General features: G+C 39.9%; 2 protein-coding genes across 12 annotated transcripts in view; both read left to right on the top strand.

Moving 5' to 3' along the window:
• The window catches only part of TRDMT1 (tRNA aspartic acid methyltransferase 1), a 29,266-nt gene extending 12,393 nt beyond the window's left edge, over positions 1–16,873 (top strand). For 6 of the 11 annotated variants that reach the window (XM_065666497.1, XM_065666498.1, XM_065666501.1 and 3 more), the window contains 7 exons: positions 2,193–2,258; positions 3,761–3,830; positions 4,721–4,804; positions 5,293–5,663; positions 9,618–9,675; positions 10,654–10,783; positions 16,147–16,873. In XM_065666497.1, the coding sequence (XP_065522569.1) occupies positions 2,193–2,258; positions 3,761–3,830; positions 4,721–4,804; positions 5,293–5,663; positions 9,618–9,675; positions 10,654–10,783; positions 16,147–16,247 (880 nt within the window). In that variant the 3' untranslated portion in view covers positions 16,248–16,873. Of the gene's footprint in view, positions 1–2,192; positions 2,259–3,760; positions 3,831–4,720; positions 4,805–5,292; positions 5,664–5,743; positions 5,956–7,020; positions 7,101–9,617; positions 9,676–10,653; positions 10,784–16,146 lie in introns of those variants that run through there. The other 5 variants (XR_010609919.1, XR_010609922.1, XR_010609921.1 and 2 more) reach the window with 5 other exon arrangements.
• Positions 16,874–23,036: 6,163 nt separating this feature from the next.
• CUBN (cubilin) overlaps positions 23,037–25,183 on the top strand; it is a 147,767-nt gene continuing 145,620 nt past the window's right edge. The window contains exons 1-4 of the mRNA XM_065666495.1: positions 23,037–23,170; positions 23,310–23,439; positions 23,808–23,900; positions 24,733–24,771. Coding sequence (XP_065522567.1) covers positions 23,052–23,170; positions 23,310–23,439; positions 23,808–23,900; positions 24,733–24,771 — 381 coding nt within the window. The 5' untranslated portion in view covers positions 23,037–23,051. The remainder of the gene's footprint in view (positions 23,171–23,309; positions 23,440–23,807; positions 23,901–24,732; positions 24,772–25,183) is intronic.

Raw genomic sequence — 25,183 nt, 5'->3', positions numbered from 1 at the left:
CAGGGAATGTAAGTCAGTCCTCCAGACTGACCTTTCAAAATGAAAAATTAAAACCAGCAGATAGTGTGTGAGTTAATAATTTATATCTTTCTCATAATAATATAGTATAGAATATAATAGTATGGAATAATAGTACCTTCCTGACCCTTAAGGGGATCCTGACTTCAGCATTCCTTTCTGCTAAACTGAGACACAGTTAAGAGGCTGGGGACATTGCTGTTGTGCATGAATGTGGAAATGTTGCTTCCTGGTTGCTGTGGGCTTGGCTGAATAAAGGTCAGAAGCTTTTCTTTCTCAAAACCAAAGCTTTAGACACTGCAGGACATATGTTTTCCATCATGATGATGCAAAGGAGCTGGGCTTGGCTGTGGCACTTTATCTCAATACCCCACGAGACTCTGTGATGTCCGTTATCTCCCTTGGGCAGGTTGCTTGAACATCTGTAATACGTTCAAGATGGTAGCTTCTGCAGAGTTTCTCGGTTCCAATAGATTTATGTTTTAATGAGATAGTGTTTGTGCATTTTTTGGATATGACATGTTTGCCAGACATTGACTATGTAGTATTTTAGTCCAAAAAGGGGAATTTTTTAATATAGGAATTATCACTTTGCAGTCTAAATTGGTACAACATGAGTTTTTAGTTCATGGAAGCTATATGATTTCTCATCCTTGGCTATTGCAGCCATTTCTCATGAAATGTCACTGAAATGAGGCTCAAAGGTAGCCTGGAAAGACAATTATTAGAGATCTGGAAAGGACAGTTTCAAGGTCTGGAAAGACTGGGGAAATCCTTGGAGCACCCAGCCAGCAAACAGTCTGACCCGGATGGTCCGGATACTGTCTGTTTTTTGCGTCCAAACCATAACCCAGGAAATCTAATGCTAAAAAAGTTCTGCTTTTACAGGCATATTTGTAGTGTTAATACCTGCCAAGTACTTAAAACACTCTTTGTGTAGTGATTACTTGTCTTGTGACCTGCTGATCCTACATGAGCTCTTGCATTTGAGGCTATGTTCTGGATTCATTAATTTAATAATAAGGTTTAAAGCAGGTGACAATAATGTGTAGGTAAGCATACCAGTGGATATGTTCTCCATTCCTCTGTAGGCAATTTGGCTGCTGCTGCTTTTTTTCAGTTTAGGGTTTTGGGGGTATTTTTTGTTGGGTTTTTTTTTTCAGCATTGTTTTGAGTATTTTAAAATTTGATGTAGTATCTTGTATGTTTCCCAATTTCTTGTGCAATGCTTTATGTCCTTAATTCATGTGAATGTCTGTAATTGGTGGTAGTTAAGAACACGCTAAAACAAATTCTGCTGTGATTTGTACCAGTGGAAGTCCAAAGTCACTTGCTGGTGGCATTAGTATTCTGTTTCTATGTGCTGTTTTCAGATCCCACTGTGTGGCAGACATACTATGTCTACGTTAGCTTTACTAGAGAATTAATCAGTGTCAAGGAATGTTCCCAGAGACTTATATCATCTGTGCTTCTAAATTGTTGGAATGATCACTGGTACAGTTTGGGTATGTTCCTTTCTCCAGAGATTTAATACGCTGGTTTTGGAATGAGCCTATTTCCACTGCACTGCTCTTGCTAAACCTCAGATATCTCCTTTCCCTTCCCCCATCAAAATGAAAAAGTTGAGTATAGAAAACAGAACATCTGCAGTCTGAGCTCTAAGCATGTTGTATTTTTTAAAGCAGTTAGATGAATACTGGTTCTGATGTGTTATAAATAAAGCTGATGTGGCATGTTGACATTGGTTTTGGGTTTAAGCACTTTAAAACAAAAGTTTTCTGTTCCATGGCTAAACACCCCAAACAGTTATCTTTCCTATTACAAACTCAATCTGTTGAATAATAAGATTATACTTTAGGAAATGAACAGTGGTAAGCATTTTCAGAAGTACATGCATGGGGTACTGGAGGGTACAGCAGTCCATCTGAACGTAAGTGGGTTTTGTTGGGTTTTGTAATCACCAGCAGACCATGTTTTTTGTTCACTTGGGAATTATTTCAGCTAGGCAACCTTGAAAGTTGAGATACTTTAAGGACGCTAAACTTTTAACAGCTAGCATGATGTGAAAATACTTTGATCTTTCTTGTAGCTAAACAAATCTGTGAATGGATATAATGTAGTTTACATCTTGTTACTCTGATTTGTGATTTTTATTTTTTTTTCATCCCTTGTAGACTTCAGAAACTTCCAAAATACATACTTTTAGAAAATGTTAAAGGATTTGAATCCTCTTCTGCAAGGTAAAGTCTAATTTATGCAGGTTTTAGTTTTTAATAAAGGACATTTTTCGTTAGAAGGGGAAGGTGTGATTTTTATATCCTGGAATTTAAGTTAACAACATAAGGTGAGATAGGACAGATAGCAGCTGTATTGTTTTAGTTTTGGAATGAATATCTTAGATTGTGAAAGGAATTTGATAAATAACTATGTGTTTCTCTAAGCAGATAAACTCTTGTGACAATTTGACTCCATTGATTTCATTTGATGATCCTGTGTCCTTTAGAAAGGGTAAATATTAATTTTCAAAGAAAAATAACAGTAAATACAACATTCAGGTTTTGGGGTTTTATCCCTCACCAGGAGCTCATGACGTCTTGTGTTACAATCACAGCACAGTATAGGGACTTTCTTCAGTATCTTTCTTGATAGTAGATTACCACTGCTTCAGGGTTGCCATCCAGCTGTCCAGATATATAGTATGAAGACTGTATATAACATAACCTCTGTCTGAAATGTGGAAGAGGAAAGTTGTCAATAAGGTTACCTAATAACAGCAGGAGCATTCTCCTCTTTTGTGGGCAAAGTAGGAGTCATGATTGTGGTCTTCCTTCTAATTTCTGGCTGGAATAGAGTAGGATCTTTCTATAGCATTCCGTAAAGTACCAACACAGCAGCCACCATGCATATTGTGCTCCTTAACAAATATGGCAGACAGCTGGGAGGCATGTTCAGCTCTCTTACTGGCTAAGCATGCAGCAGTCTGCTGTGAACAGTTGGACAGTCTGTTAAAGGTGCAGGATGCCCTGTGAATCTCCAGTCTGTGCCTTGCTGCTGGCCAGCATTTGGAACAAGTTGTACTTCAGAAAACACCCCTGTCAGGATCCTTGCTTTCTCTTAACAACACCTGGGATGCAATGTGACTTACAGTGCTAGGTACAGCTCACAGCTCCAGCCTAGTGCAGTCTTCGTGGATATTCCACAAAGATAAGTCTTCTTAAAAGATAACTCTCTTTTAAGAAGATTTTGGTGTACTTTATAAAGTCACACCTCATTTATCAAAGCAGCCAATTTTTGTCATCCCTTGAATTGGCCTTTTTGTTAGGCTTAGCTGATGACATACATGTGGACAGAAGGAAGCAGTGAGCTATTTGTAGTGGTTTTAATCTCCTGTTTTATAATTCACAGTAAAAAGAATGTTGGTTATTTTCCATGTGGATACACTCCAAGTACTTTTCTAAAGGGGGTATTTTTTGAGGGGTGTTTTCACTGAAATACCTGTGAGATACCTGTGAATGTGTAATAGTAATTTTTTGCTACAGTACCACTGAACTTTGTATATTGTCTCCTCAAGTTCAGAAATGGATGACTTCATATCTGAAATTCTCTGTCCAGTTTTTCACTGATTGTGCTGAATATCTTGGTACCCAGGGTGTTGCATTCAATATGTTTTCATTTAGGATAAAAAAGGGTCTAAAAGGTTGTATAAAGAGGGTAATTGCTTTTTTATTCTTTTCACTGCCAGAAATGAACTTTTGCGAACACTATCAGCATGTGGATTTACATATCAAGAATTTCTCTTATCTCCAACCTGTGTGAGTACAAAAATTGCACCAGTATCATTTAACTGTTAAAACTGCACTGAGCCCAAGAACATTTGAAAATGATCTATTGTATTAGAAGAGAGAATAATGCCCAGAACTGAAAATACTCTTGGATGAGAAAGCTATTGGGCATGACTTCTGATTTCTCAGCATTATACTGGCATAATCATACTGCTGTTGCTGTTCAGAGTCTAGTCCCATATTGCTGTGCTACCATTTGGTACTTTTTAAGAAGGCATGAATTTACGGTGTGACCAGGAAGGTGGTTTTCCCTGCAGGAGCCTCATTGCTTCAGAAGTGCTGATGCCTGTGGATTTCCCAGCACAGAAAATGTGACTGTGTTATTTGTGGGAGGTGGAGCTTTGTTTGCAGGTTTCCCTGGCAACTGAAAAGAGTTGAGGGAGCTTTCAGATTGTGCAAGACTAAATGGAATCAGTGAACTGCTATATATATCTGAGAGAAGCTGACAGAGGTTAGCTTAAAAACCAGTTGTGGTGCATTTGTTTCATTGTTAGCTGTTCAAAAAGGCAAGGTGACACCTTTTTCCTTTTTTATAGAAAAAGGTATTACCTGTCCCAAGAAATTGTGCTGCATGTAATTTTTCTTCTTACCTGTCATGAAAGTTTGTTTATGTTCCTCTTCATTTACAAAGTCAAAAGCATGAGGTACAAAGAATAATTGCCCACTCGTTTCCTTGACAAAACCTGGTTCTGGAAGTTGTAAGTGTTTAGATATTATCAGTTAATACCAATACCTATGAAGTCGTAAAATATATTAATGTGTAATAGTTCTGTTACTGCATATAATGGCAGATAATTTGTATGATACTACAGACCACTTTTTGTCTCTTTCTCACATGGACTTGTGGATTTTGCTTACAGCTTGGCATTCCCAATTCAAGGCTGCGATACTTTCTAATTGCAAAGCTTCACCAAGAACCATTCTCCTTTCAAGCTCCTGGTCAGGTGAGTCTGTTAGCGTTATTTGAATTTGCTTTGTGTCATGAAGATTGAGGGTTAAATTTTCAGTTTAGTAGTGTGTGTTAATGGTGGAGAGAGGGATAGGTGATATCAACTGAAAAGTTAAATTCTGTCTTTTTTTCAGCATGGATACTGAGTTTTCTAAGTACTGAAGTGCATGCCACTGCCTTAGATGGGTTTAAACAGTTGTGGGACAATGGCTAATAGTGGGCTAGAAAACAATTCATTCTGCTATCCTTTTCACACCCTTGGAAAAGTCTTTTTTCAAAGGGAATTATTTGTGGTTGTTCCTGACACCGCTGCTGGTAGGTCAGCAAACCTTGGTGCTAATGTGTTTTTTAAATCTTCATGAAAATAACATCAAACAGTTACTTGCTTTATTCTGAGCATCTGTGAAGGAATTCTTACTCACTGTAGAGTTGGCTGTCAAGTTGTTTGTCAAATGCAATTTTTTTCTCACAATTTGTTCTTAGATATTGACAAGATTCCCAGATCAGGATCTAGAAAACTTACTCAAGGCCAAAGTCACTGACAAAGTCGGTGAAGCTTATTTTCCCTTGTGTTCTGAAGAGAAGAATCTGGATCCAAACACTGGTGCCAGTGGCAGCAGCAAGAAGAGTTTACCAAAAGGGGCCTTTCTGTTTAAACTTGAAACAGTAGAAGAAATGGAAAGGAAACATGATCAGGACAATGATTCCTCAATTCAAATGCTTAAAGCTTTCTTGGAAGAGGAAAATGAAGAAATGAGTCAGTATTTCATACCACCAAAGTCCTTGTTGCGCTATGCTTTCTTATTAGACATTGTTAAACCCACCTGCCGGAGATCCACATGCTTTACAAAAGGGTAAGCTGCAAAGAAAATATCTTGCTGAATCATGTCCTGAAATTTTAACTGTATTTTTGTTTGTTTCCTTTAAAAACAAGGAGAGTCGTTTCATCAAAACCAGCCAGGCCTCTGAAAAATAAATCCTCTTATACAGTGTGCTCACTGGTCTGGTGGAATACTAGCATGAGAATCTGTCTGGCAGGACATCATGTGCCCACTCCAGAAAGGCATTCACAGAAGACAGTGCCATTCGTTGTTGACCTTCACAAAAGCTTAATTACCCCTGCGGAAATATGGTTCCAGTAGACTGGTATAGTAGTGATTCATTAATGAATTTCTTTATATTGCTTGTTGAAGTTACAGTGTCATGCATGACAGATCCATTCCTCATTAAAACTCTCCTCTGTATATTTTATTGATTTCTTGGATTTTTCAGCTGTGTAGGTCAGAATAGCTGTGGATTGCTCATAAATCCTAAAACCAGTTAGGCTGCTGCATTACAAATCATATTTGATGGAGCAGACCATCAGTGCGTTTCTGTCTAGTAGTTATCTGATTTGTACCTTGCAATTTAAATTTTGACAGCTGGAGGTTGGTGAGTTCTGAAATCTCACAGTCAACTGGTCAGGAGCTTTTCCACTGAATGCCTTTACATTGGAAAATGCCAGTTGGGGCCTGGAACTTTTTGGGAAATGTTAGTATCAGCTGTATTTTCAAATTAGATTGGGTTTTTGTTTTGACTTCTCAGAATGTTTCAACAAAATGGCATAGTTGATGACTTAGAGCTGATGACAACTTTTATTTTTAATTCATAGAAATTAGATAGAGTTCCTGCAGGTTTTTCGATTTTTAACTTTTAGACAATAAAACAGCTGAAAAGAGAATGTCAAAAGTTCAAAATATGGGTAACAGGAAAGCCCTCCCCCCCCAGCTCCCATTGGCACATGCCTTTTCTGCCCTCAATCTTTTGAGCTGGGGGGGAGTCAGCATCTCATGGGATCTATTTCTTAACTAGAATAGTCAAATAAAAACCTTAGGCCAGAATGATCTCTTCTGTATCTATTGTATGCCTTGAGTGTCATCAAAAATAAATAGGCCACTTGTGGTTTCACTAGAATACGTCATGGTAGTTTGTGGTCATGTTTATCAAAATCACATTGAAGGAGGCTCCTGAGTAGCTAATATGAAGGTTTTTTATATAGCGGTGGGAAGTCTGACGTGGAACGTGACTGTTGCTCTTCTGCTGATGTGGAAGGAGCCAGGCCAGATAGCTGTGGTAGTTCTTCTTGGCTCAAAATGTAGAAATCTGATTTACTGCCTTTGTTCCACGTTTTTGAGAGGCTTTTCCCCCTTTTTTACATCATCTCATTTACAGCTCTGCATTAACAGAAGGATTATAATTACAACTCGGACTTCATCCAGATCACTTTCTGAGGCCAAGAGTGAGTTTCTGCTGTATGTGTTCTAGGAGTTCTGGTTTTATGTTTTTCCAAAGTATGAGATTTAGGAAAGAGGACCATGAATGGGGCAGAACAGCACTCCAAGTAGTACAGAGAATATCTCTGCTGAAATGCCTGCCTTGTGTCTTTCCTCTAAATCATACTGATCATCAGCTTTGAGAATGGGAGAAAAATTTCCCTCTGATTGGTTTTCAGATATTTCCATCAAGGTTGATGTGATGAGAGTGATCAGGGTGTGCCTTTTCCAGTCCTTGCTAATTCACCAATATTTCGTCAGTGCTTTTTGTCTTTCTGCCTTTGTCATACCAGTATGTCTTCAGAAGGCTTTGGTGGAGTATAGGGCAAAATGTAATAGCTTGTGGTGCATGAGGGATAGAGCAGATGATCCTGTGTTCCCTTCCGACCTTGGACTTCTAGGCAATTGGAAAATGATTGTTGAGTTCCTTAAGACTACAAACACGGTGGTTTCTTTTAGGAGTATGTTTGTAGTGTCTGAAATTGAGAGAGGAGATTGTCCATTTTAAAGGGCAGAGCAAATGAGAACTACTTCTTTAGATAACGATCATTCTGGGCTTGCAAGTGCTTGACACTATTGTCAAAAGAAGCAATACCTTCTAAAAATATTGTAGTATTAGAGAAACACTCTAGTGTTGTGAAAATTACCTTTTTGTTAGGCATAATATAGGACACAGTATACCCAGAAATAATATATCATGTGTATAAAATTAAAAGCTTTTTTTGAAAGCTTGCAGAAATTGAGGGGTGAAAAAAGCGCTTGAGGCAGATGAAAATTGAAGACTGTAATTTCTTAAGGCAGCTTCTGTCATTATAATTGTAATGAAATGTCAGAAAATCAATGCATTGGGTTTTACTGTGGCAAAAATTCCCATCTTTAATTACGTTCTGAGTGTAAGGTAGGAATGTTAATTTTTCTGTAGTCAGCAGCTGCAATAATAATTAATAACAATAGAGCTAACATTGGCCATCTGCCCACATTTGTGTTAAAAATGCCACCACTCCCACCCCTCGTCTGCTCCCAAACCACTTTTACACCAACTAGATTTTTTTTTTTTGGGGGGGTGTGTGTGTGTGTGGAATTCTCCAGTGCAGATTATTTAGACTGGAGTATTTTTTATAACATAGATCCTATTAAAAGATTCTTGTCCCCCAATAAAACCCTAAAATACGACTTTGAAATTTATCCTTATTTATTTATTTGGCTCAGATATGTTAATCTGAAATACGGTAAGATGACGATGATCAGGATTCCTCAGTGCTGTGTGTGTTATGGGGAATTTTCAGAATGCAACTAACCAATTGAAGGTGGTTTGATTCCATGTGGTTTTAATCTGCATCAGTGTTTAGGGCCTTTTGTTCTGATCCTAAGGAAGATTTGCAAGCACTTTATTTTAAAACGAGTGTTGCTCTCACTGGTATTGGCAGAACTGCTCATAGGCTTTTCCAGCTAAAGAAGAGATTCTCATGATTGAGCCATGCTGGGTCATTGTGTCTGTGCTGGAAGGGAGAGTATTACTTTATTCATCATGGAATTAGAAAGGCTCGAAACAAAAATTGTTCTGGGGCCTTGCTTTAGAATGAGCCCCAAGTGGGAGGAAGAGACCTTTATACTTGTCTTTATAGATGCACAGATAAAACTCAAGAGTATCTTCAAATGATTGATGTAGACCACATCCCTCTAATGCAGGGGATCTCCTGAAGTTCTTCCACAGTGCAGAAGCCATCAGTTGTCTTGACTCAGTCTCTTTCTGTTCAGAACATTCAAACACTATCGTAGTTAGACCAGCAGAGCATGTTTCTCAAAACCCATAATTATATTTAAATGATAGCCTGGAGGAGATTACAGGGTAAACATGTTATGCAATTGACCACAAAGCATCCAAAAAGCTATCATATGGTTTTAGAATGCAAGTTTGCTTACTGTTCAGCTGGATTTAGGTTTCTTTTCTTTCTTTTGTCTCTTTCTTCTACTGCTCTGCATAAATGCCTGGCCATCTCCCATCCCTCTGTGGAAAATCCACATACAACCAAATGTTAAACCCGAGTGAACCCTTTCATTCCTAATGGAGTGATATAAAAGCTGGAGGCTCACACCTAATGGTCCTCTTTCGAATATGGAGAGTAAGTTTGAGCCTCTAGGACCTTTAATGCCTTTTACCTTAGTGTAAAATTGGTTTGTGCAATGTAGCTGGCCCTTTCTGGTGATACTACACTTTTATTCCTTGGCCTTGTATAGTTGCCTGGTTGCCCTATATAAGGCATTAGTGTGGATAAACCCTTGTGCATTGATTACAGGCTGATCTCCAGAGAGCATGGTCAGAGACTACTGCACTCCATGGGATAGCATTATTAATGACAAGGCCTTTTGCATTATCTATCCAGGAGGCTTTTTGTTAACCAGAGCAAAACAACCTTAGCAACCTCCCTGCATCTTTGCAGTTGTCAGAACTATGAGGTCTGATGAAAATACTCATTTGTTACTGTTTTTTTTAAGGTATGGGCACTATGTAGAAGGGACAGGCTCAGTTCTGCAGACAGCATTAGATGTGCAGGTAAGAATGTGTAGACTATCACAGAATCATAGAATGGTTTGGATTTGAAAATACATTGAAGATAATCTAGTTATTTTTTTAAAAACTTGAGACTTATTTTAAAACTTGGGGTTTTTTTCAGCCTTCTGCTTTGTTATACTGAATGTTAGAATGAAAAAGCTTTTTAAACTGTATTTTGTGGCATCTGAGTTTCCAATTGATTTACTTTGTGTACTTAACAGTTTATTTAGATCAAAATTATGTTTGCACCTTTCTGTATGGAGAATGAGTTCCTATTATTATCTGTGGTGTCATACAGAGGTTTCACAGGGGTATGTGAAGCTACTAAAAATGACTAATTCTATGGATAAACTACAGCACAGTATCATGAATCCAGGGCCATTTTTTGTACACATATGATCCAGTAAATAATCAAATTGTTTGAATAGTCAACATGTTTGAATTTCAAATGTATTATTTATCTGGGAACACATAGTATTTTGAAAAGTTCTACTGTTGATACCAAGTTCACTGCAAAGTAGGCTTAGCACTTCTGTGCTGCTTACTCATATATGGCATTTCTACACATAAGAAGAATGCAGCTCTGGAATTCAGGATAATCTTAAAGTGAATGTATTAAAACAGCTGAATCTGTACAGCTCAATTTGTGTAGATGGTGTCCTATTGAGTTAAGTCACTATGCTGTTATTAACAAATATTTCTAGTCTTTTGATTGCCTCATGAAGCATTGGTGTAGCATGCAACTGGAGAAAGAAATGATGAATGCCCTCATGGCAACATTGATTTCTTTCTTGCAAGTCCGTAAGATGAGATGTTGGCTGCAAAAATACACCACCAGTAGTGCTTTCAAGCAAAACATGTTTTTTTTGTCTTTGGTCAAACTGTGATAGTTAAAAAAATACTCTGTTAAGATGTGACTTAAATTTTACATATTTGGCCTGCATTGCTGATATCTGTTGTTTTGGATATTCTTCATAGCTTGAATCAGCATTTAAACATATTGAGGAGTTACCAGAAGAAGAGAAGCTTATGAAATTGTCAACACTAAAACTTAGATACTTCACCCCAAGAGAAATAGCAAATATTCATGGATTCCCTTCGGAATTTGGTACGTGCTGCAAAGTACTTATTTCTACATCATTCTTTATAAATGCCAATGCCCTTTTTTTACTGCGGAGTAACCCATGCTTTTATTTTGCTTCCCTCCCCCATGCCGTCACTCCCCACCCTGACTGTTCAGTTCTTATGATTGATTCTTGTTATTAAGCTAACTCTGAATTTCTCTGAATTTGCACTAGGTTTTTTATATTTTATAAGAAGCAGATTCTGTGGTTAGGTTTATCTTCATAAACTAAGAAAAAAGTTTTGGCATGAGAAATGCTCTATTACTGAATGGCAATGAAGGAATACCTTTGTTTAAAGTTCAAACTATTTACTTAGCAGCCAACATTACTCACAACTGGTAAATCAACATATTCTGCCAGTTTTAGCAATTCTATTAGTGGTTCTCAGTGTTTGATCTGCTTGCTTTCTCCCTTCCACACATTTGCAGCTGCTGACAAAGGGAAATTCAGAAGATACAGATACTTCTTTGTTCAAGAATAGCCGAACTGTTCAGTTAATGATCTTCTAAGTCATCTCTATTTTCTAGAAAAGGCAGTTGTAGCCCTTGGTCACTTCATTGTCTAACTGGTTTTGTGAAGATGAAGGAGTCAAGGAACAAGACTCAGCAGTACCATTACATTGGACGCAGGTCAACCAGAATTAAGCCTGAAATAAATTCACCAGAATTGTAAAGGAAAGCAGGCAAGAAAGTGTAGCTGTTACTAGCTGCTGTGAACCTTGGCCTACTGCCATCGCATCAGTGCATGCAGTTGTCTCTGAGCAACACAAGCATCCATAGAATAAGACACGACTGACCTTGAGTAGTTTGTTATGCTTTTCTTTGACTTCCTTGATGACCTAGGGCTTTGAGGAGTGCTAATAGTCCTTACATATTTATTTCTTTTGCAGTTTTAGCTTGTCTTCTCATTCATTCCTTACATTTATATTGAAAATTGCTACATTCAAAGAATGTTATCAAGGTTGCAATTAGAATTACCAGTACTAAGCTTATTTGTTTCAGAATATTTGCAGGACTGTGCTGTGTTGAGTTATATGCCCACATAAAGGATTTTTTCATTGACACTCTTCTTTAATAGATTTGTTCTTTTTGCAGACAGCCTGGTTTGTTTTGTTTTGTTTGCTTTGTTTTGGTTTTTAGCATAGCTCTGTTCTGTATTGATTTAGGCTGATGAAAAGAAATAAGCTAAACAGGGCTGCATTGGGCTTGTATAGGTTTATCGTAGAATCATAGAATAGTTAGGATTGGAAAGGACCTTAAGATCATCTAGTTCCAACCCCCCTGCCATGGGCAGGAACACCTCACACTAAACCATGTCACCCAAGGCTCTGTCCAGCCTGGCTTTGAACACCACCAGGGATGGAGCATTCACAACCTCCCTGAGCAACCCATTCCAGTGCCTCACCACCCTTACAGTAAAGAACTTCTTCCTTATATCCAATCTAAACTTCCCCTGTTTAAGTTTTAACCCATTACCCCTTGTCCTGTCACTACAGTCCCTAATGAAGAGTCCCTCCCCAGGATCCTTATAGTCCCCCTTCAGATACTGGCAGGCTGCTATGAGGTCTCCACGCAGCCTTCTCTTCTCCAGGCTGAACAGCCCTAACTTTCTCAGCCTATCTTCATACGGGAGGTGCTCCAGTCCCCTGATCATTCTCGTGGCCCTCCCATGGACTTGTTCCAACAGTTCCATGTCCTTTTTATGTTGAGGACACCAGAACTGCACACAATACTCCAGGTGAGGTCTCAAGAGAGCGGAGTAGAGGGGCAGGATCACCTCCTTCTACCTGCTGGTCATGCTCCTTTTGATGCAGCCCAGGATACGGTTGGCTTTCTGGGCTGCGAGCGCACACTGAAGCCGGCTCATGTTCATTTTCTCATCGACCAGCACCCCCCAGTCCTTCTCTGCAGGGCCGCTCTGAATCTCTTCTCTGCCCAACCTGTAGCCGTGCTGGGATTGCTCCCACCCAGGTGTAGGACCTTGCACTTGTCATGGTTGAACTTCATAAGGTTGGTATCAGCCCACCTCACAAGAGTGTCAAGGTCCCTCTGGATGGCATTCCTTCCCTCCAGCGTATCAACCGAACCACACAGCTTGGTGTCACCGGCAAACTTGCTGAGGGCTCACTCAGTCCCACTGTCCATGTCACTGTTCAAGATCTTTTTTGAGCACAAAGTTGCTTATTTTATTTATTTTAATGCAGCTTGTGTTTTCCAAATGTTAAATCAGTCTTTGCAACATCACTTAGAGGTGTAGTAGAGTTAATATTGCTTGTTTTTTACAGAGGGGGTACCAAGACACTGGAGAAATTTATGTTTGGAAGACTCCATTAATTTAGGGTGATGAGTTTGTGAAACCTGACCTTTACTATTTTAGAGTGCTTGAAATACTCCGTGCTTTCTCAGTTCAGGGCTTATCTTCAGGGACAGCTGTGAGGTTCAATATATTTGCAAACCAGTACTGAACTCCGAAGACAAGTCATGCTCCTGAATTTGAAGAGCATGCAGGGCATCTGTCTGTGAAGTGCTGATGTAGCAAATTTGTTTTTTGTGACCCAGGAACTGAGGAGGGAAGGACAGGGATAGATTCCACCTCTGAGGGTAGTACCCTTCTGTCTGAATCATAGGACCTTCTTTTCAGTTCTTGCAGTTCTTTGCCTCTCTATACTACTTTCCCAGCTTTCAGAACACATAAAACAAGCTTTTTTCATCTAGTGGTTTCCACTCACATATACTCCTGATTCATAGGCAGACCAAGCTTTTCCCAGCTCACTGACTCACAAGTCTGACATTTTTTCCTTTGTGCTTAATCTAAGACATTTCCTACTTTGTACTTAGAACCCCCAATGTGTTACTCAGCTTTAGGCTGATTGAAATCTTTGGTGAATTTATGTACTATAATCTCAGGTACTATAATCTTCTGAGGGTTTGCAAACTATGGGGTGGGCTTTTTGAGAGTTGCTGTATTTATGGCTACACAAAGGGTGTTTCCCTGACAGCATTTCTTCCATGTTAAATTCCAAGTAATTCTGTGAAGTGTGGTATTTTCAGAGAGAAATATGCTGTAGTTTCTCTGTGTCCATGTTCTGTAGTGACAGCAACATTTAGGCTGAAATTTTCAACAACAGGAATCTTGGGGGTGTACCCACTGCAAGTATATTGTTGATCTAAGAGCTAAAGAATGAGAAAACTGTAAGTGGAAAATGAAGAGAACATCAGGAAGCTTTGTAACAGATGCTGTTTCTAGATGCAGCTAAAGTATTCTCACAAGGAACATGATTGTCTCTAAATGGTTCTATATTTTAACAAACTGATGGCCTTTTCCAGTATGTGAGATACAGAGTTAAAATTGTCTGTTCTTAACAGATTTATTTGTGCTTTTAACATCTAAATGTATAAATAGTAATTGTACTGCAGGTCAATGAAATACTGCAGTCATTTGTCTCAGTTGCTGCTGTGGGTCCCACAGCAATACCATTAAAAGTGATAAGAGCATTCTTGCACCTGTGACCTGCTTTCATGAGGGGGATGTCAGGATGCCTTTTCCGTTTTTCCCATTTGTGATGTATGTAAGCTCTTAGGAAACAAATGGCAGCCCCATGGAAAACTAGCACAGTGTGGTAGTGTGTATTGCAAAGACCACATCATCAAGTAACATGCATAACTTAAATGATAAAGTGAGAGCTGTGCAGGAAGTGCCAGCGTAGTGTGAGTTGTTAAATCTGACCTTCTGATATAGGCTACTCTTGAGCCAAGAAGATAGAAGGTGTGAGACAATGTGTGCAGGCAGATGGAGGAGGCTTGAGGTGAAGGGAATGGGAGCTCTGAAAATCAGTTTAGGCTTTCAGTTGCCAAGAGGCAGAAGGAGAAACTGAAATTTTCAGGGTTCTGGTAAGCTTCTTGGGCTATAAGTAAGTGCACGCGTGTATGCATAAATACATAGGTATTTTTATGTACTCTTTTAGAATGTGTAGATTCTGTACCTTATTCAGTGATGTAACATGGAAAACTTCATCTAAGGAAGCGTGTGTGGGAGTGCAAGTGATTGTTCCAAAGCAGGAACGGTTGCCCAAATGTGGGTGCCAGGAAGCGGGGCAGAGTGGATGGAGCTGGCGGAAGATGTGTTTACCAACGTAGTCCACATTTGAGGCATTAATAACTGGCAGAGAAGGATGTAACAACACCTCCCAGACACCTCCTCCGCAGCTTTCCACCCCTGGCTCAGCAACTGTCCAACTGTGTTCTCTCCTGAGCGATCCCTGGAAGAGGACCTTTTCTGAAGTGCTGTGCAGATTTCAGAACACATGTATCACTACTTGCATACATTGTGCCTATGTATCAAAGCTAAACTGGGTGGTGATTATTTCAGAGTCAGATTTAAGTGTTTCTTCTTGGGGAATGATCAAATAATTGAATGTGATCAAGTTTCAACAGCTTGGCAAATGACCCTAACAGTTGAATCACCACTGCTGTTCATCTTTAACTCAGGTTGAAGCTCAAGGCACTTTAACTCACAGCTGGAGTAAGCAAAGAGTTCAAGCAATGACAGTTACAGCTGAACAGCTTCTTCATACTCAGAAGTTCGTTCACCTTTGACCATGTGCTCAATACACAACAGAGCCCTTTCGCAGTAGTCGGGCCATTTTAATTTTTTCTGGGCTTTCCTTCTTTTTGCCAGCCCATGCACTTACCATGTGAAGGACATTTCTGATGCTGTCTGTATTTCTGAGTGCATTTGTCAGGGTTAGCATTGAATTACATGGAAAATTGTTCAGCTGCTTCACCAGTCACTGAATAAGCCTTGCTTGTAGCTTCATCTGTACTGGTACATTGCACTGCAAGACTCATTGGATTTGTTTGCCTCAGTTGGTTAGAGGGACTCAGAAGGGAAGTACAATATAAAGCTCATTGAGAAACACAGTTTAGTTCATCTGCAGAATTATCACATTTTCTTTCTGCCATAGCCACAGTCTTCTGTGGATGTTGGGCTGTGTTTGAGGTGCTGCTGCCCCTCCCTGCAACTGCTGGGTGTTTTGTACTATGCGAAGAGGAGCTCAGCATTAGTAACACAATAGAGCAATGTTCTGGGGCTTCTTGTTAAACCTGAGAGCTGGCAGTGCTGCTAATGGAAGAACTGATGCAAATCACAGAATCTTAATTCCCTCAAATCCCGTGAGCTGGTTGGGATCTGATTTTGTAACTTCGTGAATGGTAGTGGTGGGGGAGGGGGTGAGCCCTGCTGCAGCCTGTGATAACTGCATTAAGATCTTTTCCCTGAACAAAGGAGCAGACTAAAAGCTAGGGGCAAACCCAGACTAATGGTGTTGCACTCTATGTTTTTGTTGTAGGCTTTCCCGACAAAGTGACAGTAAAGCAATGCTACCGTCTTCTGGGAAACAGTCTCAATGTACACGTGGTGGCAAAACTCATCTCCATTCTACTGGGATAATTTAGACCCTGAATCTGACGAGTACAGACTGGTGACAGAAAATATTTCCATCTCTCAAGACAAAGCTGATGGCAGCTGAACAAAAATCACATATACCAAAGTCTCTGTTCTGACACTTTGAACAGTTCTGATATATTTTAAATACCTTGCTTTTATGGTGGATTTGCATTGTAGGGGTTTTATTTAAATGGAAATTTACAGGACTTGATTGCTTTATTTAAAGTTCCTTTCTAGTTTGCAGAATGAAAAAGAGCAGCATTTACATGTACCTCAAATGAAAATGGATAAGACTAAACCATCTTTGCAGTACAGTATAAAAAGTCTTTAAATGTCAAAGCTGTTTTAATTAAGTGCAAAGACCAAGGTCTATGTATAAAATGTCTTCATCTGTAAATATCAGTGATCTGTTCTCAAAAGATTTATTGTATATATGATCTGGAATTTTGATGTGTTTTTTTGTAGCTAATGAAATGATTAAATTTGGTATTTTGTATATGATTTTTAAGAAGACTCAGTGTCAGCCTCTCTAAATGCAGGATTCTGGAGCCTAACTGTATTTGTCATTAATGATTTGTTTAAGTGCAGTTGAATAAAATATTTCAGGATTATCACAACCTTGACAATAACTTGCCTGTTTCTGTTCTCACTTATATTATTCAGGATTGATTGCTCTTTAACAAAGACCTACGCATAAAAGACAAAAATAAATAAATAAATGAATTAAAAACTCCATGTGTGACCACAGAGAACAGAGATACTGCAGCTGTTCTCACCTGAAAAAATTATGAGCTTGGTATTGTTATTTTGTGCCATGCTTGGTCTTGTGCTCACTTCTTGTGCATTTCTTCTTCAGACTTGATTTGCATGCTGGACTGTTAAACCAGGAACCAGGAAAAGCTTGGGTTGACCTACTTCGATCTGTCTTACTCTCCAAGAGCATTTGGGCCTCCTGGGAAGTTCCAGCTACAAAAGAGAAATGAGAATGGATTCTCTTGAAAGAACTCTGGACTAGGCTCTAGAGAAGGTTGAGTTTTGCCTCTCTCTTTACCCAATCTCTTATAGTACTTAACGGCAAAAAAGTACTAACATTAGGCTGTGCCTACTAGAAAACTGCAAAAGGACACGTGTGGTTTTGACAGTGTCATGAACCAAAGTTATCTATTTATATGGTGGTTATTGTGTAGATTTATCAGCCAGATCAATAACTAGCTGCTACATGGTCTTGTTCTTGGGAGAGAGACAGTAAAAGGAAGATCTGATGCTATCTAACATGATCCAAACATTGAAATGAAACCAAAGGAGGTCAATTTTATGTATAAATTGGGATTCTTTTCTGCTGAACCATGTAAGTAGTCTGTTCATTTTGCCTCACCATAATAATATTTGGTAAAATGTTTCCATTAACAATTAGTTTTCAATTCCTTAATGTGTAAAACATGCTTTAATGATTTGCTTGCCACTTGTAAGTAAGCAGTATTAAAGTGTAAGTTGAAAGTTCCCTAGCTGCATCTAAAACATATTGTCAATGAATTTTAATTCATTGGCCTGTGCTTTTGTCCATGCATTGTGCTGTTGTAACGCCAACATTTTTAAATTACAACCTGGCATTTGGAAACAAAGCACATTGGTGGTGCTGATATATTTTGTGATACCTAGGCAGTAATCAGTAGTTCTGATTAGTTCAAATGTTTGCCCTGTATATATTTTTTGAAAGAAACTAATCCCATTCTGTTTGTAAATATGACACTTACTTAGAAATGGGATTCTACTCAGAATTAGTATTTGAGTGGCATTTTGACTGTTTATTGATCTTGCTTATCATGTGGCACTACTCATTAACTGTACCTGTGTTGTATGTAAGATGAAGCATGGGGAGGAGGAGAAGTCTGGACAAGTCCATGGAACAAAAATCTTTGGGGGTGTTGAGTAGGTAGACTTCTGGCTGAAGAAGTTCCCAAGCTGCAAATAAATGGAGGCTTAAGAGAGTACCTAGGAGAGGTACTGTATGCACTTGCCTCTTCCTCTAACCATTTCCTAACTCTCTGCTCCTGGCCACTGTTGAAGATAGGGTACTGACCTAGATGGATCTTTTTGTAACCCAGGATGATCACTTACCTCCTTATATTTATATGGTGACAGAATGCCAATGTTTGTAATCACAGCATCAATACACAGCAAGTTATTTTTGGACTTGGCTTAGATCTAAGCCTCTTGATAAAGCCAACAGCACAGAACAGAATGAATCTGAGGGAGGTTGTGCAGACATGTCCATTCATGGCTTTAGGGTTATTAGTGGTAAAGGGTGACTATGCAAATGGAAGTCACTAAAAATAACTCTATGTTAAAGCAATTGGAATGTGCTAATAGGGCTGGAATAATCAATAGAAAAGAACAAAGCCAATGTAACTGCCTGGAAACTCTTAATGAACCTAATTTCAAAAAAGAATGAATCAGAAAATAGGAAGCATCAAAGTAGTTGGTGGTTTGTAGAAACAACATGTAGGAATTAAACTCAGAAAGACAGAGGAACCAAAATAGTAATGTAATGAAACTAAAAACCTAATATATGTTGTAACTGCCTTCATTGTGATAAAGGAGCCGAGGGAGAACTAGGAAGGTAGATCAATTCCAGCTGAAGTAGCTAACTAGATCAGAACTCATGTATTTGTTATTTGCTATTAAAAACGGAAACCCTAGATTTCCCAGCTGGTTAGTTCAACTTCATGAGCAGGTAACTTACTAACTCCATCAGCCGTGTTGAGGGAGCAAAATCTTGGGCAGGTGTCAGCGGGCAGTATGCTGAGAAGTGAAAGACATCCTTAAGGAATGGTGTGGGAATTGGAGTTGTGCACTGGCTGTATCCCCTGGGGAAGCTGTTGTGGCCATAAAACTCTCCAGACACACTTAAAGAGAAGGAAGGAAGAGATGATGGGTGCTTGTAAGTAAGGGATAGAAAGGGTAATGTCGTTTTTCTGAGCCACCCTTGTTTGATATAAACCTTGTGGTTCCTGATCCTCTGTACAGGGGCTAATAATCAGCTTAATGCTTGGTTGTCTTAGAGCCATAGGGACACGCAGAAAGTGCTGAATTCAATACAGAACATTGTTTACACCAGCAATTTGCACACTTGTACCATGGAGGTAACAACTGTGCTTCATATATCACGTGTCACTTCTGAACCTTGGAATCTTAGAAAGAGGAAAGAGGATCCGGTGAAGTGAAGGTGAAAGTACTGGGAGACATGACCTCAGCTCAGGGAAAACTCAGGTAAATGTGCACTACTCAGGATTAAACCAGCATCAGGGCTGGATTTATAACTATTGCCAAATATTTGAGTCATAACATTGAATAGCAGGGATTTTTTTTGCATCTGTAGAACAAAATAACGGAGTATTTGTTAGTCTTCCATTAAAATCTTTGCCAGGTTGGGATTCACATCAATATGCTCTTCCCCCATATAAAAAGGGAGCATTGTCAAGGACTCATGTTCTGCATCTGAGGTGACTTCCTAGGTGCAGTTAAAGCTTACTAAATTTTTGGCTATAACCTGAGTCAACTCTTGCCTTTTACAGTGATTGCTTGCCTTTGCAAGCACATACTGCTGGAGAGCCACCATTTCATTTCACACAGCTATACAAGATGGTGGTAATTCATAGTTCATGCTAGTACAGGAAGAACTTCAACCAGAATTGGCTAGACACAAATGCTCCATTGCTTCCTGCCAAATCTGTGCACAACCTACACTCTTTAGAGGTGTTTCCTCAGCCATCATGTCAGTGAGGTAACGAATGATCTGTCCCAAGAGGAGGGGTTCTTGCCAGCTCTTCTTGTTACAAAGAACAGTGCCTATTCTTGTGCCAGACATTTGCAGGGTTTCCATTCTGTTCCTCCAGAAATGATGCCTCAGTCCTATGTACTTTGGTAAAATTAAAAGGTGTGGACCTATTTTTCCTGGTTAAGATGGTTTATAGATTTCCCAACTTGGCCAGCCTAAGGTGCATCCATTAGGAATAAGAAATAAGTTAACTAAAATCTGGCGGGTCTAATGAAATGGAAAATAGCGTGTCATGCAAAGTTTACATAGATGTCCAGAGCTCTCTGTGCATAGTCAAAGTCACCTGGTCTTCAGGTCAACCATTTTCTAAGCTATAAAGCCTGCATGAAGAGAAGGTGGATTTCTTCTTCCTCATTGCAGTAGCTTTCTCCCCATTCTCTGTGGCTTCTTGCTCATTGGTCATTTGGTGTATTGGAGATAATTAATTGGAAGTAGAAGCTTGAATCCAAGACGGGCAGCAGAGAGGGGCAATGCATGCTCAGTGTGTGAAAGTTAATAGAGGAAAGGAAGGAAGAAAAGGGAGGGTTTTGTGGATCACAGCCAAAGTCCAGCCTGAAATTGGTCAGCATACACTGGACTTTGTGAAAGAAAGCCCCTGAAGTATGCATACAGTCAACAGTCTGCTAAGAAGTGCAGGTTTCGTTGGCTCAGTTTCTTGAAGTTGACACTTAGCAGTTATAAAAACAAAATAAAACATAAAGAGAGAAAAAACCCCAACCCCAGGCAGACATCAGAACTGACATGAAGAATGCAGTGAGCACTAGTTTAACAGACAGTACCAGGATGGCCAGAGGCAGAAGGTGTCCTCTCGGCTAGACGGAAACATTGATAATTTGTATGTGCTCTCCAGTTTTCAGAGCAAAAAGCATAATAGTAAATGAAGAAGTATGGAGGTTAGTTTATCAGTTGGTGTAAAATATCACAGCTCATTTGGATTGAATGGACCAGGGATAGTTTTCAATAACTGAGGATATAATTCTCTGTTTTTACGTAAACATTATCCCCTGTAATGGTAAAAGACAACACATGGAAATTCCTCCTCATGTTCTGGCAGCAGTGCAGCAGATAGACTTAGTCTTCTGGAGCTACAGGCTGCTGTGGAGCTGATGAATGTCCAGAGAGCTGAGCTGATGCTACTGCAGCAGAAGTTGCACGGAACAGGTTGTCTGCCATGGGTTCAGGAGGAGCTTCACACTGCCCTTCCAGATCTGTAGGCAGCAGCAGTAACTGCGGGGTAACTGATGCAGTATCCTGCACCACAGGGTGTGTGAACACAACCAAGATGGTCAGCAGGACCATGCTGTTCTGAATTCCGAGATGTTTCAAATAATACATTTAATAAAATGTAATGAAAGTGTAGATTTTCTGCAGACAACATGGTGGGATGCAGCTGGTACAGTCTTGAACATTGTAGTTACAGTAAAGATCAAGTTACCATCTGCAGCAGCACCACAAACGTGAGCTGTCCTGGCTTCACCTCCATTTTCACAGTCCACAGCAGTCTCTTTATTGAGGTGACATGAATATTTTCTGTTGCTGCATCCATTCTCTGCAAGGGTACATTGACCTTGTAACACTTCTGTGTGTGAAAACTAAAGCTGTTCAGTCCCCCAGCTCCAGGGCATCTCCTGCGTATCTGTGGGACAGCTGTAGGAAACAACTGCAAACTGGATGAGGCAGGAAGACTGGGCAGGGTTAGGAAGTGCAGGAGCTCTGTGGCCCCCAGGAAGGTCTGGAGCATGAAGGATCAGTGAATGGTGGCTACTGTTATTTTCCAGCAGGACCAGTTACAGCTGTAACTTCTTCTGGCTCTTTTCTTCCCAGCAGAGATTTGAAATGTGAGCAGTCTGAATGGGTTGTCTACTAGTAAAAACTAAAAGAATGGTTGTGGGCCTGGAGGCACAGGTAGCTCCTAGCATGGGGAAGGAAAAGATACGCAAAGCTCCCCTAAGCAGTGGGGGGAAAGCACAGCAAGGGGAACATGGAGGCTCTGGCAAAAGCGAAGGGGAGGTGGGCATGGACTCTCCTTCCAGCAGCAACAGCCTGGGCCTCAGAGATGAGCACCAGCAAGCATCTGGTGGGACACTTTTGTGAAGGCTGTGAGGTACTGCTGAAGGGTGGAGAAAAATATATATTGAGATTCAAATTTTGGCTGTCAGAACGTATTGATTTGCATTTTTCAATCACTTACGAGCCTCCTTTGAGTTCTTCCTTAGTCTTCTGCATTGTTTATTGCTGGCCCTGAATTTGGGAGCCCTACTGTGTGCAGTGAAGACAGCCTACACATGCCAAACTAACTGCAGTGTGTGATGGTCTCCTCAGCATCTGGGGACCGAGTCATCCTTGATTCAGAGCAACCATATTTGGTTAAAATTGTAGTTTGCTGTTGTAATCCATGGGATGCTGTTTGGTACTGCAAAGTTGTTTGTGTCATCTGCCAAATAAATCACTGCCTGGAAGTTTCTCTTTCAGTACGAGTATACTTTGCCAGCCACTGTGGGGTTTTTTATGTGGGTTTGGAGGGGATTTTTTTTTGGGTAACAGTCTAGGTCCTTTAGTGCTGCCAAATAATCTTTCCTTCACCCATGTGGTACAGCATGTGAGGAGAGCAAGCCATTGCTGCAGATTCCCTATTACTGCAGCAAGCTAGCTGCAGAGTCCAAGGTACTTAGGGGTGTTCAGCTGTACAGAGGTCAGAGACATCATGATAAAATACAAGTAGATTTCAGTTAATGGTCTTTTGAAGCTTCCGAAACCAACAGAAAGATGCATTCAGTATCTAGAGGATTTGCATGCTGTCAATCTTTAAATGAGATACCCGAGATAAAGTTCACCTTTGCAAGACAAGACAGCAGAATGGGCACCTTGTGAATAAAGAACTGAGTGAGAGCAAAGGGCACTCAGACTCACAACAGCACAATTCAGCACTAACGGTCTCACTTCAAGAGCAGGACAGCTGGAGGAGAGCAATGCTCTGGGCTGCTCCTGCTCCTGGGCTTTTGGTGGCATTAGTATTACTTTCTGGATTGAGCTGTGAATCAAACCATTATGAAAATAAGAGGCAGAAGAGAACCACTTATGAGGACCAGTAAGTACCATTGCTTGCAAACACATTTGTCAGATGATGGCTTCTGAGTGCCAGTAATGGGAACAGAATGGCTTTATTGCAGCTCTTCTGGCAGATATGTGTAACTAACTGATCTTGTTTTTTTTCCAAAATACAACAGGCCTCGTTTGTCCTCCGAGCAGGGTAATTTAGTGTTCCGTGCTGGCTCCAGCAAAAACATTGAGTTTAGAACGGGACCACTGGGGAAAATAAAGCTCAATGAAGAAGACCTTGCAGAACTCTTTAGCCAGGTGATATAATTACTTTTGCTTAATACAGTTTTGGTTTCACTTTTGCACATTAATAGGTTAATTGTCTTCAGAATTTGTCCTAGCAAATGCTTGATGTGTTTTTTATGATTGTTATTTTCTATTATCTACATTGATAGTCCAGTATGAAAGTAAGCTATTGCAGACTTGTAAAGTAATCATGCCAGTACAGAAAATAATTAAAAGACTAAGTTGCATATGTAACAGAGGTCTGTCTATTGAACTGTTCTTTATAACAGTAAAGTTAAGCAAGAACGAAACTTTCCTCAGCTGTTGAAAAACCAAAGCTTGTTTACATTTGCAAGCTTTTGAAAAAGCCAGGCTTGTTTCACATTCTCTCTCTTATTCAGGTGAGAGAAAGTAACACAGAGATTCAAGAACTTAAAAAAGCCAGTGGTACCTCTCAGAACACATCCCAGCAGGTCTCTCTGCTGACCTCCAGGGTAAGCCATATCTTTGTGTTACCCTCCTCCAGCATTCCCAATTTTGTGTTCCATGGATTAACATCATTACCTGTTTCATTTTAGTATTTCTAGACCCCAGGGAACAGACATTCCATTCCATAGGTGAAATGAGCTATAGGGGTTTGTGGGGGAAAGACCTGTGCAGTAGTTTTGTCTCTTCCCTGTTACTGAAGGTTTTCTCTAACAGAAGATTTCGAAACCTTTGTCTGACCTGGTTCAAGTGTCTTTTGTTACAGTTGTGCCACAAGTTCCTCATAGGAAAATATTTTATACCCTAAGAGAACTACCCTTAGGGAATTGTGCTAATACGTATCTGTCATATTCCTTGGTTCAGTTTCAGCTTGTTGTTTGTGGTTATAGCCCACTGAGTTATTGTGAGCCTTTCCTTGGCTTTGGTGTGTTGTCTCGGACCTCCATCCTTCATGTGCACATGAGCACCTGAACAGTCCAGCTGCAATATTCATGTTCTCAGTGCTGAGCATCTGAATGCATCTTCACAAGACTGAGTCTTGGCTTTTTGAGGTCCAACTGGGATATATTCAAGCTGTCATTTTCTGCACAGCTGAAATCACCAAAATCCAAGTGAATGGGGCCTGATTTCATAGAATGGTTAGGGTTGGAAAAGACCTTAAGATCATCTAGTTCCAACCCCCCTGCCATGGGCAGGGATTTGAACCTGATTGTCAGGTTACTGGTTTCACATACCAGCTATTCTCTCAAAGGAAATAATTTTATTTGACTTCCAGCATCCAGTAGGTACCTCTGTGGTCACTCTCATACCAAGCACAATGTATTTGCATTTCTCTTGCAGATTGCGAGTCTTGATAACCAACTTCAAAGCTTAGAGCGGGTAAGTAAATGGGAAGCAAACTAAACATCAAAAAAGAAAAACCCAGCCCCTAGTCAATAAAGTGCTGATTAAATGCAATGATTAAATAGCTAAATTATTTCCTTCCTCTGATGAGTTACTCAGGAAAACTGTTTTTGATAACAGGAGGTAAAAAAAAAAGCCAAGATTTGTGGAGGAGGTGAAATGCCTTCTTACAAAACATAAACTGTGTAGGAGCCTGCATTTTTTAAAGGAAAAACAGTTGTAGACTCAAGAACAACAATGCGATCCCAAGGACAAGTAAACTTTTCCTTCACTGATCTGTCAAGATGAAGACTGAGAATACAAACTGGATTTTATATTGTGCTGGAGATAAGTAATTTTCAACTGTGACTTGCTTTTTCACTGAGCTTGTGATAAGCCAGAGCTAGAG

This window comes from Lathamus discolor, chromosome 2, assembly GCF_037157495.1.
Source record: "Lathamus discolor isolate bLatDis1 chromosome 2, bLatDis1.hap1, whole genome shotgun sequence".
Lineage (NCBI taxonomy): Eukaryota > Metazoa > Chordata > Aves > Psittaciformes > Psittacidae > Lathamus > Lathamus discolor.
Note: the sequence above shows the minus strand (reverse complement) of the source record. Positions and strands in the feature narration are given on the sequence as shown.